Raw genomic sequence first — 22,645 nt, forward strand, 5'->3', positions numbered from 1 at the left:
TTTATACCAACGTCCTAGTAGGAAGGACATTGTCCGCTTTCTTGCCAGATGCCTTCTTTCCTTTCTTCTTATAGTAGTTTAAAAGTAAAAACTAACCATGTGGAGGCCATAAAGGGAATCCCAACAAAACTCCAAAGATTGAAAATAAACAGTATTTGTAACTTGCAGTTCTTAGAGGAAATGGTTTTAAATGAATCTGTTACTAAAGAAGATCAAAGATCCATGCTTTAGCCAATAAGATCATGTTAGAGGGGGTTATGTTCTAGTCAATTCATAAAATATTTAATCTTCTTTAATACTAGGAATATGAAAGAAGATTAAATATTTTAGTGTTATTTAGACTAATGTCCTAGTAAGAGAGCATTGTTCACTTTCTTGACATATGCCTTCTTTCTCCCTTCCTAGTCTTTCTCTTTCTTTACCTTCTTTAGGGCCTGACTTTGTTTTTCGTAACTTTTAAGTTTGCCATAACTTTTCTTCTCCTTGAAGGATAAGATTGGATTATTGGTGTGGAGTTTCTTTCACTCCATCATTTCCAAATAGACTCACTTAGGAAGGTGTGAAAAACAATTGTTTCCTCCTCTTAATCCCAAGACTAATAATGGGAAGGGCATAAAAAGTTCTTTTACATTATCACAGGTAGAGATTTAGCATCATATCCAGAAGGACTTGGGAAGAGGGAGGCATGGAGGAAAAGCATTTACTATAAATTTCAGATTTTTCTGAAATTAAGGAATTAAAGAAGGGTTCTCTCATATCCGGTTGCCTACTAAATATTTAGTTTGTTGAAATTTTCTCTGTCAACATACATTGCTGTTTACTTATTGGGCACTTTCCTCAGTATTTTACATGTCTATCTTATTTGTAATTCTCTTTTAAAACAACAAATTTTTCAGGCCCTTGATTGTGATTGGTGGTTCTTCTGAAAGAAGTCAGGAAACTATGGGAGCCTTCCAGGAGTTTCCTCAGGTATCCAACTCTAAAATTGTTATTACAGAGTTTAGTAGCATAAATCAATGCTATTAAGATTTAATGAGAAGAAAAAAAAAGATTTAATGAGAAAAAATAAAAACCTATCTGTAAAATAAACAATGACAATAAAATAGACATATTTGAGATAATTTAAAGGTGATTTTCCCTTAACTACAAGATAATCTCAGTGTGGATATTAAAGCAGGCTCTGCCTGCTTAGGAGCAGTCTTCCAAGAAATACATCTTTTTTTTTTTTTTCCTTAATGTTTATTTTTGAGACAGGGAGCGGGGGCAGAGAGAGAGGGAGACACAGAATCCAAAGCAGTCTCCAAGCTCCGAGCTGTCTGCACAGACACTTAACCGACTGAGCCACCCAAGCACCCTAAGAAATACATCTTTTTAACAGGCTTTTACACTCTGAAAATAAGTCTTAAAGATGCAGGAATAAAAATGGTGTAGGACAATGCCTCTCAAACTTTAAGGAAGTAAAAAATTGAGAGGAAAAATCCTACTTAAAATGACTATCAGTAAAAAATAAAATGACTGTCAGTAGACTCTGGACAAGTTCATTTTTATCTTAGAAAGCTGAGGAAAGAAAATATTTAAAAATTTCTAAAAACTTAAAAGAATTTGTCAACAAGATGGCATAGTGCGATTTTTTTTTTTTTTTTTTTGCTTTTCTACATATTTAATACAGGTGCAACAGAGGTATTCATAAATAGATGCATAAAACAAAATGCTACAGGTTTAAGAATCATTGTAGAAACAAATAGGTGAGAGTGAATGATTAACTCTTAAGCATATATTTACCCATTCATAGTACAAAGTTATGAGCAAAGTAAAAACCGTTAGGCAGAGTCTACTGGTTAATCATAAGTCATTGTGAGAACCTCAGAATATAAACATAGAATTTTATATATGGTTTAAATCATTGTAAAATTTTAGATCTTGGCATAGTTTGATGCAAAAGTTATATTTCTGTCCTCTTGAAAGTGAATTGAAGTTTTACTTCGTTAATGGCAAAGAATAACAATGGCTATTTAAAAGATGCTGATAGGGGCACCTGGGTGGCTCAGTTGGTTGAGCATCTGACTTCAGCTCAAGTCATGATCTCACAGTCCATGAGTTCAAACCTGTGTCAGGCTCTGTGCTGCCAGCTCAGAGCCTGGAGCCTGTTTCAGATTCTGTGTCTCCCTCTCTCTCTGCCCCTCCCCTGCTCATGCTCTGTCTTTCTCTGTCTCAAAAATAAAAAAAAAACATTTTAAAAAATTAAAATAAAAGATGCTGATATATTTGAGAAATAAGTGGAGCAGATAAGTTATTTAAAAGGAAATTTAAGATTGCTATAGAAACTTTATAGATGAAAAGAAAGTAGAGATAATGTCCATTGCAGATATTTTTTTCCTGAAAAGGAAGATGAAATAAGTTTATTAGATGAAATGAGAAATTTGAAGAGAAAGATCACTACATTTGATTTAAAATCTAAATACTGTTTTTGTGGAAATACTGCCATGACCAGGAAGAGACTGAAAATCTTAATTCCTTTGTGCTTGTGGGACTAAGACTACCAACTGTTCCATAGATTTCATACCAAAAAGTATCAAGAGACACCATTTCTATATAATGCCTCAGGGAACCTTAAACAGTGAAAAATTAACAATACTGAACTGACACGTCCCAAACAGCATAGCAGTAAAATATGTAACAGGAAAATTGGCAGAAACGTAAGGTTAGATTATCATTGTAACAACATGAAACAGATGAAGTTTTGTATTCCTGGCTATGTAATTTTTGGGTCCAAGATATGCTCATTTTAATTTTTAGTGGACATGATCAACTTCCCTTCTATTTAGACTTTCACCAGCAGCTTAGGAGAGTGCCTGTTTTCCTGTGTGGAGGTAGACGCTGAATATTATCAAACTCTTTCTTTTTTGCTAGTCTGAGAAGTGAAAATGATGTCTTGTTTTTTATTTACTGTCTGAATCATACTGAGACTTAAATTTGATTGTGCTTTGCATAGGCTTTACAGAAACAGCCCAAGTAATGTATTTTCTCCATCTTTTCTCTAAACATAATAGGAAGTAATGAGTTAACGTTTTGTCTTCCTTCAGAAGAGTAATATGATCTATAAGCTGAATTTTAAGGGATTTTCTTTCTGCATATAGGTTGAAGCTTGTAGATTATATAGCAAGTTCTCTGCCCGGCCAAGCAGCATAGAGACTATTCCCTCTATTATTGAGAAGGTAAAGTATTTAATTACAGGTCTCCAAGTCAACTGGTTTTTCTCAGTTGCTCATACCTGTGTTATTTTTATTCTCAATAGAATGAGCAACAATTTAGTATATATTCAGGCAGTCAAAAATGATATAAAGAGCTATGTACATTTTAATTTTGCTGTCATTTAATTATAGACACAGAGATAAAATAAATAATTTTTGAAAAAAAGTTTCGCCTTAAGTTTTTTAAATTATTATTTTTAATTACAGAAAAGTAAAAAGAAAGATATTAGGAGACCCTGAGTTCCCTTTCTGTCATGCTTTTCCAAAAGATTATGTTTGAAAATTATACTAATGTATATAAAACTGTGTCTTAGTTGATTAAACAGTGTATTATAAAGTGATTTTAGTTGGCCAACATTGGTATATGGAGTTATGTTTGAGCTGTTTCAAAACCATGTGGTACATATTACAATATCACAGTTGGCCAAGTCTTTAGGATTAGGAAGCAGGGAAAAGTACATGTTACAGAGTAAAGACTTGGCAGGCAGAGCTTGGTGGGTAATTTCTAAGACCAATGCGTGCTACAACATGAATTTTAAAACCTTTGGCGAGCATTTTCTTTCATATCTCTCCCCTTTAAAAAAATACTTTTAAAATATATATTTCAATAGAGGGCATTTCAGTTTTAGTTAAAATTGTTTATTTCTCCAGCTAAGGATGTCCAGAAAAATTAAAATCGTATTCCTTTCACAATTTTAATTATCTTTGAGTGAATTATGTATTTCAATTATGTAATGAGAGTTTTAAAATATTTTCTTCTATTTGTAATAAATTTAGGCAGTGAGAAGCAGCATTTATGGTCGTCCAGGTGCTTGTTATGTTGACATACCTGCAGATTTTGTGAACTTGCAGGTGAATGTGAATTCTGTAAGGTAAGGAATAGTTACACTGGAGTTCTTTCTTAATTGTGTTATTATAATGTTTAACTTTTTCACAGATTACTTAGCAGTTTATAAATTAATCTTCATTTGTCTTAACTTTTGACAATTTAATAATTAAACTAAATCCTGGCCAAAGGCCTGGAGCTTTCTGAGCACTCATTTTAAATTACTCTTCTAATAGCTATACATAATACATCACCATCAATGTAGTAGGGGTTATATAGAGTCTTCATAGTGTAAACCAAGAGATCAGGCGACTGTTGAAAAATTCTTTAGCACTCGGCATAAAAAATTTTAGTCTTTCTGTCTGTCTCTGTGATTTAAAATTATTCCAACTCAGGTGTTACTATGATTTGCCATGTTCCCTTCTTTCTTAAATAAACACTGGGTGAATAAAGAATATAAGAAACATTTTTCACTGGGATCAAAGTCACCTCAGATAAGGATGGATACTTAGGTTAATGCATCACTCTGGGTACCATTTAGTATATTCTTGCTGTTGTGGACCCAGTGGTTCTCCAGTGACTACAGAGAGACAGTGTGCATTTCTGTGTATTCAGTATACCAAGGAGTTGCTTCTCTTGGTGAGAGTCATCTACTCTGCATAATACCTGAACATGATAAATGCATTATTGAGCAGAGGGAATGCAGAGATGAGTCTCTGGTAAGTTAACTCTGTAAGCCTTCTTTAAAATTTTTGTAAAGGTTGAATGTCTTTTTTGTATTATATGTTCAAATTTTGTACAGTGTGCAATGTTTTTTCAAATAAATGAAAACACTGAGGATTTGGTGTCTAGAAATACTTAACTATAATTTAAATTTCTATGCTAACTATACTTAATATTTCTTTTCTAAGGCATGTTGTATACTAAAATATTGACTCTCCCAGTGAATGGAAATACAGTGAGGTAGTTAAAAGCATGGGCTTTGGAGACAGAATGACCTAGTTCAGTCCAGTCTCTGCCACATACCATCTGGGGACGCTGGGCAAATTACTTTGAGTTTTTCCCCCAGTGGTGATACGGAAATAAAATGCCTAACCTCATTGTTTTGAAAATTAAATGAGACTAAATGACACATAGTATTAAACACTGGCTTTTAGTATGTTTTTACTATTATTACAACAAGAACTATTACTACAATGTAAAACCATTGATTCAAATTTCCTGTCAATGAATTACTCACTTGATTGGTTTTAGATGGTATTAGGCAATAACTTAATTTACTAGGTGTGATAGGGACATTATGGTTATATAGGAGAAAGTCTTTATATTTTAGAGCTGCATGGAAAAGCTTTTAATTGCCTATAATTCTCTTTAAAATGGTTCAGGAATGGGGCGCCTGGGTGGCTCAGTCGGTTGAGCAACTTCGGCTGAGGTCATGATCTCACGGTTCATGAGTTCGAGCCCCGTGTCGGGCTCTATGCTGTCAGCTCGGAGCCTGGAGCCTGCTTCAGATTCTTTGTCTCCCTCTCTCTCTGCCCTTCCCCTACTCGCACTCTGTCTGTCTCTCTCTCTCAAAAATAAATAAAACATTAAAAAACTAAAAAAAATAAATAAAATGGTTCAGGAAACAAATTTATGTGCATATTTGTGTGCGTACGTGTGAAGCAAATGTGGTAAAATGATATTAAGTTGTTGAATATATCAGGTGGATATATGGAGTTTACTGTACTGCTTTTTTTCTACCTTTTTATATATTTGTTATTTTCACAGTTAAAAGTTTAAAACTTGCCTCTTTTAATGAACAGAGCTCTTCACTTCCAGGTACATGGAGTGTTGCATGCCACCTCCTGTTAGTATGGCAGAGACCTCCGCTATATGTATGGCAGCAACTGTTATTAGAAATGCCAAGAAGCCCCTTCTTATCATCGGGAAAGGTAGCATTGATTGGAACTCTAAACTTTGCCCAGCTGTCAAAAGAATGTTGATTCTGTTTAGAAATTGTCTTCATTACTTATTAACATATCTAATATTCAAAATTGGAGTATGAGTTCTTTTCATTTAGCATTATTTATTAATTTTGAAATCACAGAATTATTCTAGAATGCCCAGAGATCTTACCCTTTTAAGGGAATATCTATTCTATTTCTTCAGTTCTATGCATGAATTATGGTTTCTTCCACTATAAAAATAATAGGTGATCATTATTAAAAATGTTGGAAAATCCAGAAGATTAGAAAGAAGAAATCCCTTCTTCCAAAGACAACTATCTTAAATGTTCATTTTTGTGTGTATATTTTGTATATTGTGATCACACCATATAGACTGTTTTAGTTATATTGGTTATTTCATTTAATATTATAACAACATTTCTTCAGTCTTAATTTTTTTTCCTAAGTATAATTTTAATGTCTGCTCATGTATATACTAATACTTCACTGGTAGATACTTAAATCTTTGCCATTTTTTTTGTTTGTTTAGTATAGTTGTGACAAACATGTTTGTGCTTAAAGCTTCTTCCATATATAGGCTTTAAGATAGATTCCCAGGAAGAAAATTTGAGAAGTTCTAAAAGCAATTTCATGTGAACTGTTTTAAGAATCACAGTGCCTGGAGCTTAACTGACTTGTCTAATATGTGTGCATTTCTTGTAGGTGCTGCTTATGCCCATGCAGAGGAGGGTATCAGGAAATTGGTGGAGCGGTATAACTTGCCGTTTTTGCCCACCCCCATGGGAAAGGGTGTTATCCCTGATAACCATCCGAACTGTGTGGCTGCTGCCAGATCCAGGTGAGTGGCATTCTAGAATTTGAGTACAATGGCCTGGCAGATTTTAAGCTAATTTAAATTATTTTGTGACTTTAATGAATCTAGGAGAAGTTCTGAAATGTAATTTTAAGCACACCTGTTTCTTTTTAGACTTTTCAGCACTTTAAAGATGTTGCCCACTGCCTTCTGACCCTCCTGGTTCTAGATGAGAAATCTGTAGTCATTTGAATCCTTGTTCCCCTACATGTAGTATGTTCTCCTGTGCCTGCTTGCAGGATTTTTTCTTTATTTTTGGTTTTCAGCAGTTTGATTATATGTCTAGGCATGGTTTTCTTTCAGTTTATCCTTGTTCTGTAATCTTCAATCTGTAAATTAATGTCTTCCACCAAATTTGTAAAGTTTTTGACCACTATTTCTTAAATATTTTTTCTGTACCTATCTCTTTCTCCTTTCCTGGGATAATGCAAATTGTAGACATTCTGATACTGTCCCATTGGTCCCTAAATATCTGTTCAACTTTTTTTCATCTTTAAAGTAGTTTATTAGAAATTTCTTATATGAAATGTTTTTTATTTTTATTTATTTTTAAATAAATTTTTTATTTTATCTACCTTTTAATTGAAATATCATTGCTATGCAATGTTGCATTTGTTTCAGGTATACAACATAGTGATTTGATAGCTCTATACATTATGCTGTGTTCTCCATTCAGTTCTTTTCAATGCTTTTGTCTCTTTTATATTTTATATTTCTCTTTTGAGAGCTTCTATCTTCCCATTTATTGGAAGAGTATTTTTGTTCACTTTATGGAGCATATTATAATAGCTGTTTTAATGTCCTTGTTTACTCATTATCTGAGTCATCACAGAATGGGTGTCTTTTCATTTCTTTTGAGAATTGGTCAAATTTTTCTGATTCTTTCATATATTGAGTATTTTTGGAATGTATCCTAGATTTTAAGTATTACGTTGCAAGATTCTAGGTCCTATTTACATCCTCTGTTGAATGTTGATTTTGTTTGTTTTAGCAAGCAGTTAGTCTGGTTAGGTTCAGACTGCAAGGTCTTACTAGAGGGGCAGTAGCTCCAGAGTCAGTTGAGTTTCAAAGCCTTTGCTGTGTTTGTCCACATACGCAAAGCCCAAGGGTGAACCCCAGTCGTGTGCCAGTTCCTCTCCAGAACTAGGGATTTCTTTTCCCCAGAGTGACACTCTGTAGGACACCCCCTGCCCTTTCCAGGAGTCCCTTGCTGCTGCCTTATAGTACTGCACAAACAGAACTGCCTTTGGGGCAAAGTAACAGAAAGAAAGAAAGATAAAAAGTAAGGGGGATTGTCCCCATACCCTTTACAGTCCAAAGGGGCCCCTTTCCTGGTTCTTCTTGCCTGAAAAATGAAGTCTCTCAGAATTTTAGCTGCTGGGGATCTACCATGATACAGCTGTGCAGGAGGGCCGCTCCCAGAGCATGGCTGTGAGAGCAAAAAAGGAGAAAGAAAAAAACCTGAACTTCTCCCCGTCGTGCTCCTCCCTGGCTTTCAGGGTCCCTTTGTTTGATCACCTGTCCAAAAAAACAACGTTTCTCCCCAAGTTTTTGTTACCCTTCAGTTCTATAACCAGCACCGCCCTGAGTCAAAGCTACAAAGTAAAAGAGAGGGAAATAAACCTTAGAAACTCACCCCTTGTGTGAGTCACTTCTTTGACTCCTTTCCCCCACCCATCTACTATTGGTTACTTTTCAGAATCCTCAGGCAGTTGCTTTTTATATTTTGTTCCCAGTTTTCCATTGTGATTAGAGAGCTAGGCTATAGTGGGCTTACCCAGTCTTGGTTGGCACTAGAAGTCTCTCCTTTTTAGATTTTTAAAACATACATTTTGATAAACTATACATTTTTCTTTTAATTTCTTGAAATTTCTTTATTATGAAATATTCTAAATAATACAAATGAGAGGTCATTTAATTAACACTTATATAACTGCCACTCAGCTTTATTAAATATAATGTAATCTATTAAGTAATATGTAATATTAAGTAATCAAGTAATATGTCATTGCTTTGTTTTTTTGTTTTTTTTAGGAAAGAAAAAAATTACAGATTCATTTGTAGTCCTCTGAATAGCTTTTCTGATCTCATTCCTTCCTCCCTGCACAGAGTTCACCATGGTTATGCATTTGGTGCTTTTCATAATCTCATGCACACACTAAAATTAACATTGAGGGTTTTTAGAATGTAATTTTTGCTCATTTAATGCTATCTTAAATAGATTATACCTTAATCTATACAAGTATAGACTATACCTTTACTTTTTTTTCATATTGGTATACATTGTACAGTAACCAAATTCTTACCCTGTTAAGGTTTTAGTGTGTGCATGTGTATATTTATATATTTGTATTTTAACTTGGCTTGAGCTGAAGTTTATCTTCATTCCATCAGAAGTTTAAGAAGGTAATATTAAACACATGGAACATTCTCCAGAATAGATCACATACTGGGACACAAATCAGCCCTTGACAAGTACGAAAGACTTAGATCATACCATGCATATTTTCAGACCACAATGCTATGAAACCCAAAATCAACCACAAGAAAAAATTTGGAATGACCACAAATACTTGGAGATTAAAGAACATCCTGCTAAATAATGAATGAGTTAACCAAGAAATTAAAGAAATTAAAAAGTGCATGGAAGCCAATGAAAATGATAACATGACAGCCCAAAACCTCTGGGATGCAGCAAAAGCCATCATAAGAGGGAAGTATGTAGCAATGCAGGCTTTCCTAAAGAAGGAAGAAAGGTCTCAGATACACAACCTAAACTTATACCTTAAAGAGCTGGAAAAAGAACAGCAAATCCCCAAAACCACCAGAAGATGGAAAATAATAAAGAGTAGAGCAGAAATCAATGCTATTGAAATTTATTTTTAATATGAAATTTATTGTCAAATTGGTTTCCATACAACACCCAGTGCTCATCCCAAAAGGTGCCCTCCTCAGTACCCATCACCCACCCTCCCTCCCCCATCAACCCTCAGCTTGTTCTCAGTTTTTAAGAGTCTCGTATGCTTTGGCTCTCTCAGTCTCTAACCTCTTTTTTTTTTCTTCCCCTCCCCATGGACTCAATGCTATTGAAATTTAAAAAACAAACAGTAGAACAGATCAGTGAAACGAGGAGCTGGTTCTTTGAAAGAATTAACAAAACTGATAAACCTTTAGCCAGATTGATCAAAAAGAAAAAGGAGAAGAGCCAAATAAATAAAATCCAGAATGAAAGAGGAGAGATCACAGCCAACACTGCAGAAATACAAACAATAATAAGAGAATATTGTGAGTAATTATATGCCAATAAATTAGGCAATCTGGAAGAAATGGAAAAATTCCTAGAAAAATATAAACTACCAAAACTGAAACGGAATAAATAGAGAATTTGAACAGACCCATAGCCACTAAAGAAATTGAATCAGTAATCAAAAATCTCCCAAAAAACAAGAGTCCAGGGCTGGATGGCTTTCCAGGGGAATTCTACCAAACATTTATTTTTTTTTTAATTTTTTTTTTAACGTTTATTTGTTTTTGAGACAGAGACAGAGCATGAACAGGGGAGGAGCAGAGAGAGAGGGAGACACAGAATCTGAAACAGGCTCCAGGCTCTGAGCTGTCAGCACAGAGCCCGATGCGGGGCTCGAACTCACGGACCATGAGATCATGACCTGAGCCGAAGTCGGACGCTTAACCGACCAAGCCACCCAGGCACCCCTCTACCAAATATTTAAAGAAGAGTTAACACCTATTCTTTTGAAGCTGTTCTAAAAAATAGAAATGGAAGGAAAACTTCCAAACTCATTCTACGAGGCCAGCATTATCTTGATTCCAAAACCAGACAAAGACCCCACTAAAAAGGAGAACTACAGACCAATTTCCCTGATGAACATGGATGCAAAAATTCTCAACAAAATACTAGCCAACCGGATCCAACAGTGCATTAAAAGAATTATTCGCCATGATCAAGTGGGATTTATACCTGGGATGCAGGGCGGGTTCAATAACTGCAAATCAATTAGTGTGATACATCACATTAATAAAAGAAAGGACAAGAGGGGCGCCTGGGTGGCGCAGTTGGTTAAGCATCCGACTTCAGCCAAGTCACGATCTCGCAGTCCGTGAGTTCGAGCCCCGCGTCAGGCTCTGGGCTGATGGCTCAGAGCCTGGAGCCTGTTTCTGATTCTGTGTCTCCCTCTCTCTCTGCCCCTCCCCTATTCATGCTCTGTCTCTCTCTGTCCCAAAAAAAATAAATAAACGTTGAAAAAAAAATTTAAAAAAAAAAAAAGAAAGGACAAGAACCGCATGATCTTCTCAATAGATGCAGAGAAAGCATTTGACAAAATACAGCATGCTTTCTTGATAAAACCCCTCAAGAAAGTAGGGATAGAAATATTATACCTCAAGATCATAAAAGCCATATATGAAAGACCTGCCACTAATATCATCCTCAATGGGAAAGAGCTGAGACCTTTTCCCCTTACGTCAGGAACACGACAAGGATGTCCACTCTCACCACTGTTATTCAACATACTGTTGGAAGTCCTAGCCTCAGCAATCAGACAACACAAAGAAATAAAAGGCATCCAGATCCACAAGGAGAAAGTCAAACTTTCACACTTCGCAGATGACATGATACTCTATGTGGGAAACCCAAAAGATTCCACCAAAAAACTGCTAGAACTGATGCGTGAATTCAGCAAAGTCACAGGATATAAAATCAGTGCACAGAAATCGGTTGTATTTCTATTCTATACACCAATAATGAAGCAGCAGAAAGAGAGATCAAGGAATTGATCCCATTTACAATTGCACCAAAACGCATAAAAGACCTAGGAATAAACCTAACCAAAGAAGTGAAAAATGTATGCACTGAAAACTATAGAAAGCTTATGAAAGAAAATGAAGAAGACACACACAAAAAAATGGAAAAATATTCCATGCTCCTGCATTGGAAGAACAAATATTGTTAAAATGTCGATACTATCCAAAGCAATCTACATATTCGGTGCATCCCTATCAGAATAACACCAGTATTCTTCACAAAGCTAGAACAAACAATCCTAAAAATATGTATGGAACCAGAAAAGACCCCGAATGGCCAAAACAGTCCTGAAAAAGAAAACCAAAGCTGGAGGCATCACAATTCTGGACTTCAGGATGTAGTTTTCCATACTCTGGAAAACAGTGTGGAGGTTCCTCAAAAAATTAAAAATAGAACTACCCTACAACCCAGCAATAGCACTACTAGGAATTTATCCAAAGGATACAGGAGTGCTGATTCATAGGGGCACTTGTACCCCAATGTTTATAGCAGCACTTTTAACAATAGCCAAATCATGGAAAGAGCCCAAATATCCATCAACTGCTGAATGGATAAAGAAGACGTGGTTTATATATACAATGGAATACTACTTGGCAATGAGAAAGAATGAAATCCTGCCATTTGCAACAATATGGATGGAACTGGAGGGTATTATGCTAAGTGAACTAAGTCAGAAAAAGATCTATGTTTTCACTCATATGTGGAACTTGAGAAACTTAACAGAAGACCATGGAGGAAGGGAAGGGGGAAAATAGTTTCAAACAGAGAAGGAGGCAAACCCATAAGAGACTCTTAAATACAGAGAATAAACTGAGGGTTGATGGCGGGGGGGAGAGGGGGAAATGGGTGATGGGCATTGAGGAGGGAACTTCTTGGGATGAGTACTGGGTGTTGTATGTAAGCGATGAATCACGGGAATCTACCACTGAAACCAAGAGCACACTGTATATGCTGTATGTTAGTTAACTTGACAATAAATTATATTAAATTAACAATAGAACTACCATATGACCCAGCAATTGCACTACTAGATATTTATCCAAAGGATACAGGAGTGCTGTTTTGAAGGGGCACATGCACCTTAATGTTTATAGCAGAGCTATCGACAATAGCCAAAATGTGGAAAGAACCCAAATGTCCATTGATGGATAAAGAAGATGTGGTATATATATGCAATGGGATATTACTTGATCAAAAAGAATGAAATCTTGCCATTTGCAACATGGATGGAACTAGAGTGCATTATACTAAGTGAAATTAGTCAGAGAAAGACAAATATATGACTCATGTGGAATTTAGGATACAAAACAGATGAACAGAAGGGAAGTGAAGCAAAAATAATATAAAAACAGGGAGGGGGACAAACCATAAGAGACTCTTAAAATCAGAGAACAAACAACGTTGCTGGAGGGTTGTGGCTGGGGGATAGGCTAAATGGGCAAGGGGCATTAGGGAGGACACTTGTTGGGATGAGCACTGGGTGTTATATGTAGGGGTTGAATCACTGGATTCTATTCCTGAAATCATTATTGCACTGTATGCTAACTAACTTGGATATAAATTAAAAAAGAAAAAAGAATAACAATGAAGAATATTTATCTTGAAAAAAGAAGTTAAGAGTGTAAAAAAGATTCCAAGCAGTCATAAATAATCGAATCAATATTATCAAGTATCAATAAGCAAATCTATTCTTCTAATTGCAGTTTTTATCTGTTTGTTAAATTGGGTCCCACAGGACCAATACAGTATATGAAAATGCTATTTCATGTATGATATCCTCACTGAAGAAGACAAAAGCAAAAGAATAGATCCCCTATAGAAAAATGTAGGATAAAAGGGAAACAGCCAAGAAGCAGAAAAATGAGAAGTGAAAAAAGAACCCCATAGCAATTATGATATAAATCCTTCTGTAGAAAGGTAGAAACATTATTGATTGGATCAATAAAAAGACAGTTACATATAAGAACATCTGAAGCAAATGATACAGCATAAAGTAAGCAAAGGTGTATGAGGTAAGAACAAAGCAAAGATGACTTAATATCAGTGTGCATGTCAAAGTAAAAATTATTTTAAAAAAATTCGTTGTATTGACAAGGATATTAAGATATATAAAATAAAACTATTAATACATTTGGTAAATTTTCTGAAAGCATTTTGGGAATATGAATCAGTCATCTTACAAATACCTGCTTCTAGGAATCAGTATGAAACATGCGTTAGATGTTCAAGTGTAGGGGCGCCTGTGTGGCTCAGTCAGTTAGACATCCGACTCTTGATAACGGCTCAGGCTCAGGCTCCACCGAGCGTGGAGCCTGCTTGGGGTTCTCTCTCCCCTCCCTCTCTCCCCCTCCCCTGCTCACTTTCTCTCAAAATAAGTAAACATAAAAAAAAGATTTAAGCATAAAGATGTGCAACCCAGTACTATTAATAACAGATTATCCAGTAATTAAAAGATTTAATAAATTTGGTATATGTGTTCTGCAAAATATGCAGCCTTTCAAAATTGTATTTAAGGGGTGCCTGGCTGGCTCAGTCAGAAGAGCATGCAACTTGATCTCAGGGTTGTGCGTTCAAGACCTACGTTGGGTATAGAGATTACTAAAAAAATATAAATAGAGCATAAAAATGATAAAAATTTTAAGAACCTAATGATAAGGAAAATGTAATAATAAGCAAAAGTGCATGAGACAGTATTATAGCATATAAGCTCAACTATGTAAAAATATGCTTGCATAGAAAGAAGACTAGAGATGAAAATATACCAGACTACTGACAATAGCTTTCAAGTTGATAGTATTACTGCATGAGGTTTTTTTTCTTTATACTGTTTCTATTCTTCCACATTATCTACAGTAGACTTATAATAATTTTTCTAATGATAAACAATAATAAACAATGAAATAGGTATAGTCTTATAATATTTTTCTACTTATTTTACCTTGTAGATTACTATTTAAATAGAATGGCTTCATAACTTATTTTGGTTTGAAAGATCAAATTTACTCTAGAACTGAGTCTGAAAACTAAAATAAAATAACCTCCAAATCATTTGAACTTTTATAAATATTTAGAAAATGATTTTAGAATAATTCAAATAAGAAATAATAGATACATACTTTTTGCATTAAACAGATTTTTCTTTTTAATAGGGCTTTGCAATTTGCTGATGTAATTGTGTTATTTGGTGCCCGATTAAATTGGATTTTGCATTTTGGACTGCCTCCAAGATACCAGCCAGATGTGAAGTTTATCCAGGTACTCAGAGTGCCGAGATTTAAAACCAGAGCTATCTGTGACTTATTGTCCTCAGCTATTGTCAGCTCCGCTTTCTTCTTGGCTTTTGTAGGTTTTTATCATCTAACATAATTACAGGTACCAAAGTAAGCTGCCTTTTCAAGCCTATGAAACATAATGTGCCACTTTACTTCTAACCAGAAAACCTTTCAAAACCAAGTTTTAAATAGTTTGAAAAGCGTAATTTGCCTCTTCTTCATAGTTCAAGTATATTTAAAGGCAGACAGAAGGGGTTTGAGTACAATGGTAGATTAGAACAAAACATTCAGCATTGTTAGAGATTGAGTTTTCTTTTTATTTTATTTATTTTTTAAAAAGATTTAGGGGGTTATTTTTCTCTTACATAATGTGAATGCAGAAGTAGGTGGTTCATGGCTAGAATGCAGACTTTCAATGCCATCAGGAATTCTGGCTTTTTCTATCTTTCTTCTCCATCCTTAGTGCCTGGTTTCCACCATCAAGGTTGCATCATCCAAAATGGCTGCTAGAGTGCCAACCATCAGGTTATGATTCTGGGCAGGAAATAGGACGATTTGGGAAAGGGGGGATATGGTAGTTTTATTAATAGGGCCAACTCTTGAAGCCCCACCCTACAACTTTTGCTTATGTCTCACTGCCCACTCTGGATGAAGGGAACTAAGAAACAGTCTTCAAGGGGTATTCCTAAGGAAGGAGGGAAGATTAGATAGCAGCTCTCAGGCCCTGCCACAAATGCAGATATGTGCTAACAAGACATTAATGAGCAAGCTTCCATGTGTCCATGAGTTGTTTTTTTAGATGCCAAATCTTTCTCTTTAAGATTTTTTTAAAAAGTTATTTCTACACACAACATAGGGTTTGAACCCACAACCCCAAGATCGAGATTCATACGCTCCACTGACTGAGCTAGCCAGGCACCCAAGATGCCAAATCTTTCCAACACCCTTTGATTAGGAATCTCTAAATGCTTTTACCTGTCACTGAATAGTGGAATATATACTCTGACCTCACTCTAATCATTCATGTATCATTATGATCCTCTTTCTAAGCCAGTTTCCTTATTGGTGTGGAAAGTACTGCCTATATAGTACAACGTGAACCTGTTTGTCCTCCAGAGATTGTGTATGGTGTTTGATGACCCAGCTACAATTGCTATCTTCTCCCTGTTTACTTTTTAAGGAGTCAACTTCTAATAGTCCCATTCCCCCTGGGGCTATGGGAGAACTAACACTGCAAATAAGCAAGACTGGGGTTGCCCTGGAAGATGCTGCTGCCTCTTGATTATATCTCTTGAGTACAGAATACAGTGCATCCCCTTTAGGGTGGCTAAATTACAACTCCTTGCACAGCTATTTTCACTTGCCCATGGCCATTCAGAAATGGGGCCTCTGGGTAAGTGGAAAGTAATCATGCTATACCCTAGGGAGTAGTAGTTCTCAAAGTGTGGTCCCCGGACCAACAGCATCAGCATCACCTGGGAAACCTGTTAGAAAACCACATTTTGGGGCCTCATTCAAAGCTGCTGAAACTCTGAAGTAGACTCTTGCAGTCTGTGGTTTAACAAGGCTACCAGGTGATTCTGATAGGTCATGTTTGAGAGCTGCTCTAAGTAGGGAACTACAGTGTAGTTAAACAGAACCTTATTATTGATGAGATTCAAAACTATAATTGATCAAGTCAGATGGATTCCTGTGGGTATAATAGAACAATACCCAAATCTACAGAGTAGACATTAAAATGAAGGAAGATGATGAGGTTTCTGTACTTGCTGTGATACTTACAGTTCTATGGATTTTTACTTTTATTAGGAAATATCTTGGATATAAAATCATCTTTATCATTTGTTACATATACACAGTTCATTTATTCAGTATTACTTGACTTTTTTATTTTTATTAAAAAACATTTTTTTTAATATTTATTTTTGAGAGAGAGAGACAGCGTGAGCAGGGGAGGGGCAGAGAGAGAGGGAGACACAGAATCTGAAGCAGGCTCCAGGCTCTGAGCTGTCAGCACAGAGCCCGATCCAGGGCTCGATCTCATGAACCGCGAGATCGTGACCTAAGCTGAAGTCAGACGCTTAACCAACTGAGCCACCCAGGCGCCCCAGTGTTAATTGACTTCTTAAAGATTTTTAAGAATAAGCATGGCTTGTTCTTAAGCTTTATCTCTTTTAGGTTGATATCTGTGCAGAAGAATTGGGGAATAATGTAAAGCCTGCTGTGACTTTGCTAGGAGACATAAATGCTGTCACTAAACAGGTAAGAGCTTTTACCTAGGCTTTAATTTATATGGATTGGTCTTTAAGCAATAGTCTGTTGTTAAAAATGTCTCAGCCTTGATTCACTTGATGACAGGCTTATTAATATCTATTTTAAGCAAAATTTATGATGGAAAGCTAGTCTTGAAAAGAACTCTGGAACTCAGTAAATCCAACTCCTTATATATAAATCATTTTTAAGCAAGTAAGTTAATCATTTTGGAAGGCGATGAAGACTTAAAGGCAGTCAGTAGGCAAACAGTGATATACTAAATAGGATTCCGCTCTCTGAAAAATTATAATACAGCTTCCAGAGTAACTGAACTTACAGCCAAGAAATGTCTTAATGTACTGGAAAAACCTAACTTAGTATTTCATTAGGCAATAAAGAGATTTTTTTACTCTTCAAATGGTACTCATTATTTGTATGTAATTTATACAGTTCACTATATCAGGAGATAAAGTATAGTGACATCTTTCACTTGATATTGGATACAAATTGGTGTTGTTATCATGACTACATAATATTAGGAAGCAATCCCCAATCACATATTAGAACATCCTGGAACATTTGGCTTGTATCTCGAAAGTCCCTGGATATTTGGGGCTCTTGTCCTTTCCGCAAGGATTCTACGGTGGGGGTGATTTTCTTTCTAGTGTCAAAAGCTGAGGAGGACATAAAAGCCCCTGCCTGTGAGGTGAGGTAGCATTTCCCTTGTGTTCTGTGGAAATCCCATTTGGCAGAAGTCCACACTGACCCAAACGAACGCTTTCCGTGTTGCCTATTTATTTTCTACCAGTTGTTAGCTGCCTAGAGTGCAGACAGTAGGAGTGATGAGAAGGGCAGGATAGCATAGCAGTATCATCTTCTTTAACAAGATATTGTTGTGTTAATAGGACATAAGCTTATTTTCAAAAAGTAAAAGTCTGTGGTTTTTTAGCTTTTAGAACAATTTGATAAAACGCCATGGCAGTATCCTCCAGAGAGCAGCTGGTGGAAAACTCTGAGAGAAAAAATGAAGAGCAATGAAGCCGCATCCAAGGTAATACGAGACTCACAGAAATCTAGAAACACTTCAGGCCCATGGTTCCAGTAGCTCTGTCATAACATGACCTACGCATTCCTAAATCACCACGCTATGTAAAATCATGGAGTAAAAACCGTGGGATTTATGGGGAGAAAGGTTTAGAGGCACAGCTGTCAACTTTGAAACATTAAGATAGGAACCTAATAAAAATGGTGGCAAAATTCTACACATGTTAAATGGTTAAGACATATGTACTTCAATAAATACAGTACTTTTCCTTGAAAAAGACCTGAAGTCTCTTGTGGAAGTGGGCATTGGGAGGATCTCAGCTTGTGAGTTAGCGTGACATGGTGGAAGGAGGCTGATCTGACATTGGACAGAAAGTAATAAGAGCCCATGTGAATGGGTAGGGCTCACTGTCCTCAGTTTGACCTTGGCACCAAATCACAATTAAGAAATCTTTTGGAATCTTAAACTGGGGCATGTTTTTCTACCCTTAAGATATAAGTCCTTCAAGGCATGCATGCATAATAAGTGTTTCATCAAAATTGAAAATTTGTTCCAATGTATAGCCTTTTTTAAAAAAAAATGTCGGGGCGCCTGGGTGGCGCAGTCAGTTAAGCGTCCGACTTCAGCCAGGTCACGATCTCGCGGTCCGCAAGTTCGAGCCCCGCGTCAGGCTCTGGGCTGATGGCTCAGAGCCTGGAGCCTGTTTCCGATTCTGTGTCTCCCTCTCTCTCTGCCCCTCCCCCGTTCATGCTCTGTCTCTCTCTGTCCCAAAAATAAATAGACGTTGAAAAAAAAAAATTAAAAAAAAAAAGTCAGCTTTGTTGAGGTATAATTGACACTTAAAATTGTAAGATATTTAAAGGTATATCACAATGATTTGATAATGCATATACACTGTAGAGGGATTGCCCCCATCTAGTTCACTAACACATCCCTCACCTCACTTTTCTTTCTTTTCTTTCTTTCTTTTTTTTTTTTGTGAGACTACTTATACCCTTTTTAAATTAACTTTTGTGTCACCACAGAAAATTATTTTGTGACTTCCTCATCTGCATTCAAGGCTTTGCCTGATATCTAAAGGCTTTGGAAACTATAGTAATGTGTGAAACTACCAGACCATCCACTACTAGCAGTGAAATGAACCACCTCTGTAGGATGTGGTGATTTCTATTTAGGGTCTTCGTATATAGGTAGAATTTTTTTCTTTGATTGTGAGAAAGGTTGTTCATGATTTTTTCTGATGTTTTGTGTATTCCTGTGCATCTTGGTTCAGCTGGGTGCAGTTTTCTGTGTTCATGTAGTGTTTCTCACTGACGGAATCCTACAGGAACAAATGTGAAATTTGCATTGTGCTCATATTATTCCTTTATATGTCAGATGTCTTGGAATAAATTCACATTTTCAAAAACAGCAGAATTAACTATACATAATTCTATGTTTTATTGGAATGTTAATCAGTGGCTATTTCTATCAAGAGACAGTCTCAATTCTATTTTCCTCAGTGGTGTCATGATTAATCCCTTCTTTTTCCTAGGAATCATACTAGTTTAAGATGGGAGGAACTTGCCTCTCTTCTCTGGTGCAGGAGTATAGGACGGTGCCTCATCCATCTTAGGTATAACCTCCAACAGGCCAAAACAGCACAGGTGAAGAGCCAATGCTGGAAACCCTTGGGACTGTTGCTGCTAAAGCCCCATGTGGCTTTCTCTCTGCTCTAAAAGACATATGGCTAGACAAAGGCACTTATCTTGCTCCATTCAAAGACTCTTTAGTGGGTAAAGCGTATCTCCTTTACTCTCTAATGCATGTGGAGAAGAACCAGATTTTCAGATTTTCTCAAATCCTGACTTCATTTTTATTTTAAGATTCAGGGCGTATTTCAGATTAAAGTATTCTAGAATAAAATTTTTACTTTCTAAGGCAGTGTATTCATAAAAGTACTCAAATAAGACTGTTTAGTTTTGTTTAACCCAATGTTTCCAGCTATCTTTACCATACGACTTGTCTGACTTTAGGATGCTAATGTGTATTGTGGATCTCCAAGGAGAAAGATATTCCCTAGATTATTTGATTGTGTCCCAGACTGGGACTGTGGAACCCATTTTTCTTAGCCTGTCCCACAGGACTGTCCACAGATCCATTAGCTTCTAAGAGAGGCCATTTGGGAACTTTGTAGCTTTTAGCCTCTTTCCAAATGAGTTTGGTAGTAGCTTATTGACATTCCTCATTTTTCACTGTATCTCAACCTAATTTGATTATATTTCCCTCAAATACTTTAGGAATTAGCTTCCCAAAAATCTCTGCCTATGAATTATTACACAGTATTCTATCATGTTCAAGAACAGCTACCCAGAGACTGTTTTGTGGTAAGTGAAGGAGCAAATACTATGGATATTGGACGCACTGTGCTTCAAAACTACCTTCCTCGTCACAGGTAAGGCTTCCAGAAAAGTAATTTTAATGTGTTAACTTTGAAACTACAGTAATGCAGGCTCATAAAACATTTGAGGATTACACATGTTCAGTGCATAAGGATATATTCCATAAAAGTATTCTTAGGTGATATTTGGCAGAGTTTTTATGTTTGATAGGTCTTTGAGGTCATGCGATAATTTGTATACTTACCGTTCCAAGGATATATTCACAGTTTTCCAAGCCATCACGAGAGACTTTTTCCTCTCATACCGCTTATCCTTGACTAGTCGGTTCCTCACAGTCTAAAAACTTTATATTAAAGACAGAGAATGTTTTTATTGTTCTCTATTTTACACATGAGTATGACTAGATTTGTGCCCCCCCACCATCTGCAACGTGCCCCAGAGGGTTTCATTTTAGCTTTTTCCCCCAACAGGCTTGATGCTGGTACTTTTGGAACCATGGGAGTTGGTTTGGGCTTTGCCACTGCAGCCGCTATACTGGCTAAAGCTAGAAACACAGGTCAGCGGGTCATCTGTGTGGAAGGAGACAGTGCATTTGGGTTTTCTGGCATGGAAGTGGAAACCATCTGTAGGTACAACAGCATTCATTTCTTTCTCCAAAAGATAAAGAATAAAGACTCACTTGCCTAACAGATGCTTACTCAGTGTTCACCATGTGCCAAATGCCCTGTACACACTCTGTGCTGTGTCCTGAGAATACTAGTGTGAAATAACCCTGGGGTCTTTCTCATCTAGGACAGTGTGTTCATGACCTCTTTACCACATGCCCCAAACCCGCAAAACTGTGAGGAGTGGTTTTGAGATCACTGCAAAAAGTTCTAGTCTGAGAAAAGCTTGTTTTTGGCGGGGAGACAGCAAAGCTTTGTGGGTAAGAGCACAGCCTCTGGGTCCATGGTCTGGATTTAAATACCGGTTGACCACAGCAGAGCCAGGTGATGTGGGTTAAGTTACTTTACTAAGCTGCTGTCTCCTCTAAAATAGGGAGAGGAATCGTAATAGTTCCTACCTTAGAGGACGGTAGTGAGGATTGAATGAGGTAATCTAGGTAAAGCTCGAGACGATTGTTCATTGAACGTGAGCTGTTCAGATTATGTTTATAGTTGTGAGGGTTGTTTATAGTGAGAAACTCACGAGCTGTAGATCCTGCTATAGAAGGATGGGGACTTTTTTCTCCCTAATTATTTAAACTGTAGTAAAGTCCTTCTTTATTCTTAGCCAGGACTCTTATTAGACCCTTTGTAAATCATGTTTTGGGGGCTTTCAGAGCTTTGGTATACAACACTTTTAAGATCAGATGGAAAAATGTACTTGTTAGAATGTCTGTATTGACAACCCGAGTGGTATACACCAAAAAGATGATTTATGGAAAAGCCAGCCTTCTAGAGAGTCATGATTCCCATTGAGCATGGAGCGCAAGTAGTTTCCACAGTCCTATTACATAACAGTATGCCGTGTAGTTTTTTTTTTACACCTGGTCTCAGAAATTATGTGTGTACAAAACAAAGCCCATGTTCTTTTGTCAGTCGTTAGTAAAATTTAATCATCCTTTCATCTTTACAGTACTGTTTAGCACATTATTAAATACTCTGTTTTTCTCTATTATACAATGCTTTTATTTTTTTAATTTTTTTAATGTTTTTATTTTTGAGAGAGACAGAGAGTGGGGGAGGGGCAGAGAGAAAGGGAGACCCAGAATCTGAGGCAGGCTTCAGTCTCTGAACTGTCAGCACAGAGCCCAATGCGGGGCTCAAAGTCACGAACTGTGAGATCATGACCTGAGCCGAAGTCGGACGCTTAACCAACTGAGCCACTCAGGCATCCCCATATAATGCTTTTCTAACTTGGAGCGAAGTGGTTTGAGAGAAGAGAATGTATGCTAGTCACTTGTATGCTTCCCACAGCATCTAGCAAATACTGCTTGTCTGTGAGGAGTTCA

General features: G+C 36.6%; 1 protein-coding gene across 8 annotated transcripts in view; it reads left to right on the forward strand.

The window, feature by feature from the left end:
* Window positions 1-22,645, forward strand: part of HACL1 (2-hydroxyacyl-CoA lyase 1) — a 41,768-nt gene that overhangs the window by 6,527 nt on the left and 12,596 nt on the right. For 6 of the 8 annotated variants that reach the window (XM_047876252.1, XM_047876253.1, XM_047876251.1 and 3 more), the window contains 10 exons: window positions 897-969; window positions 3,138-3,215; window positions 4,029-4,123; window positions 5,899-6,011; window positions 6,729-6,864; window positions 14,851-14,956; window positions 17,152-17,235; window positions 18,176-18,277; window positions 20,551-20,705; window positions 21,123-21,281. In XM_047876252.1, the coding sequence (XP_047732208.1) occupies window positions 897-969; window positions 3,138-3,215; window positions 4,029-4,123; window positions 5,899-6,011; window positions 6,729-6,864; window positions 14,851-14,956; window positions 17,152-17,235; window positions 18,176-18,277; window positions 20,551-20,705; window positions 21,123-21,281 (1,101 nt within the window). The remainder of the gene's footprint in view (window positions 1-896; window positions 970-3,137; window positions 3,216-4,028; window positions 4,124-5,898; window positions 6,012-6,728; window positions 6,865-14,850; window positions 14,957-17,151; window positions 17,236-18,175; window positions 18,278-20,550; window positions 20,706-21,122; window positions 21,282-22,645) is intronic. The other 2 variants (XR_007155881.1, XM_047876256.1) reach the window with 1 other exon arrangement.

This window comes from Prionailurus viverrinus, chromosome C2 (genome assembly GCF_022837055.1).
Source record: "Prionailurus viverrinus isolate Anna chromosome C2, UM_Priviv_1.0, whole genome shotgun sequence".
Lineage (NCBI taxonomy): Eukaryota > Metazoa > Chordata > Mammalia > Carnivora > Felidae > Prionailurus > Prionailurus viverrinus.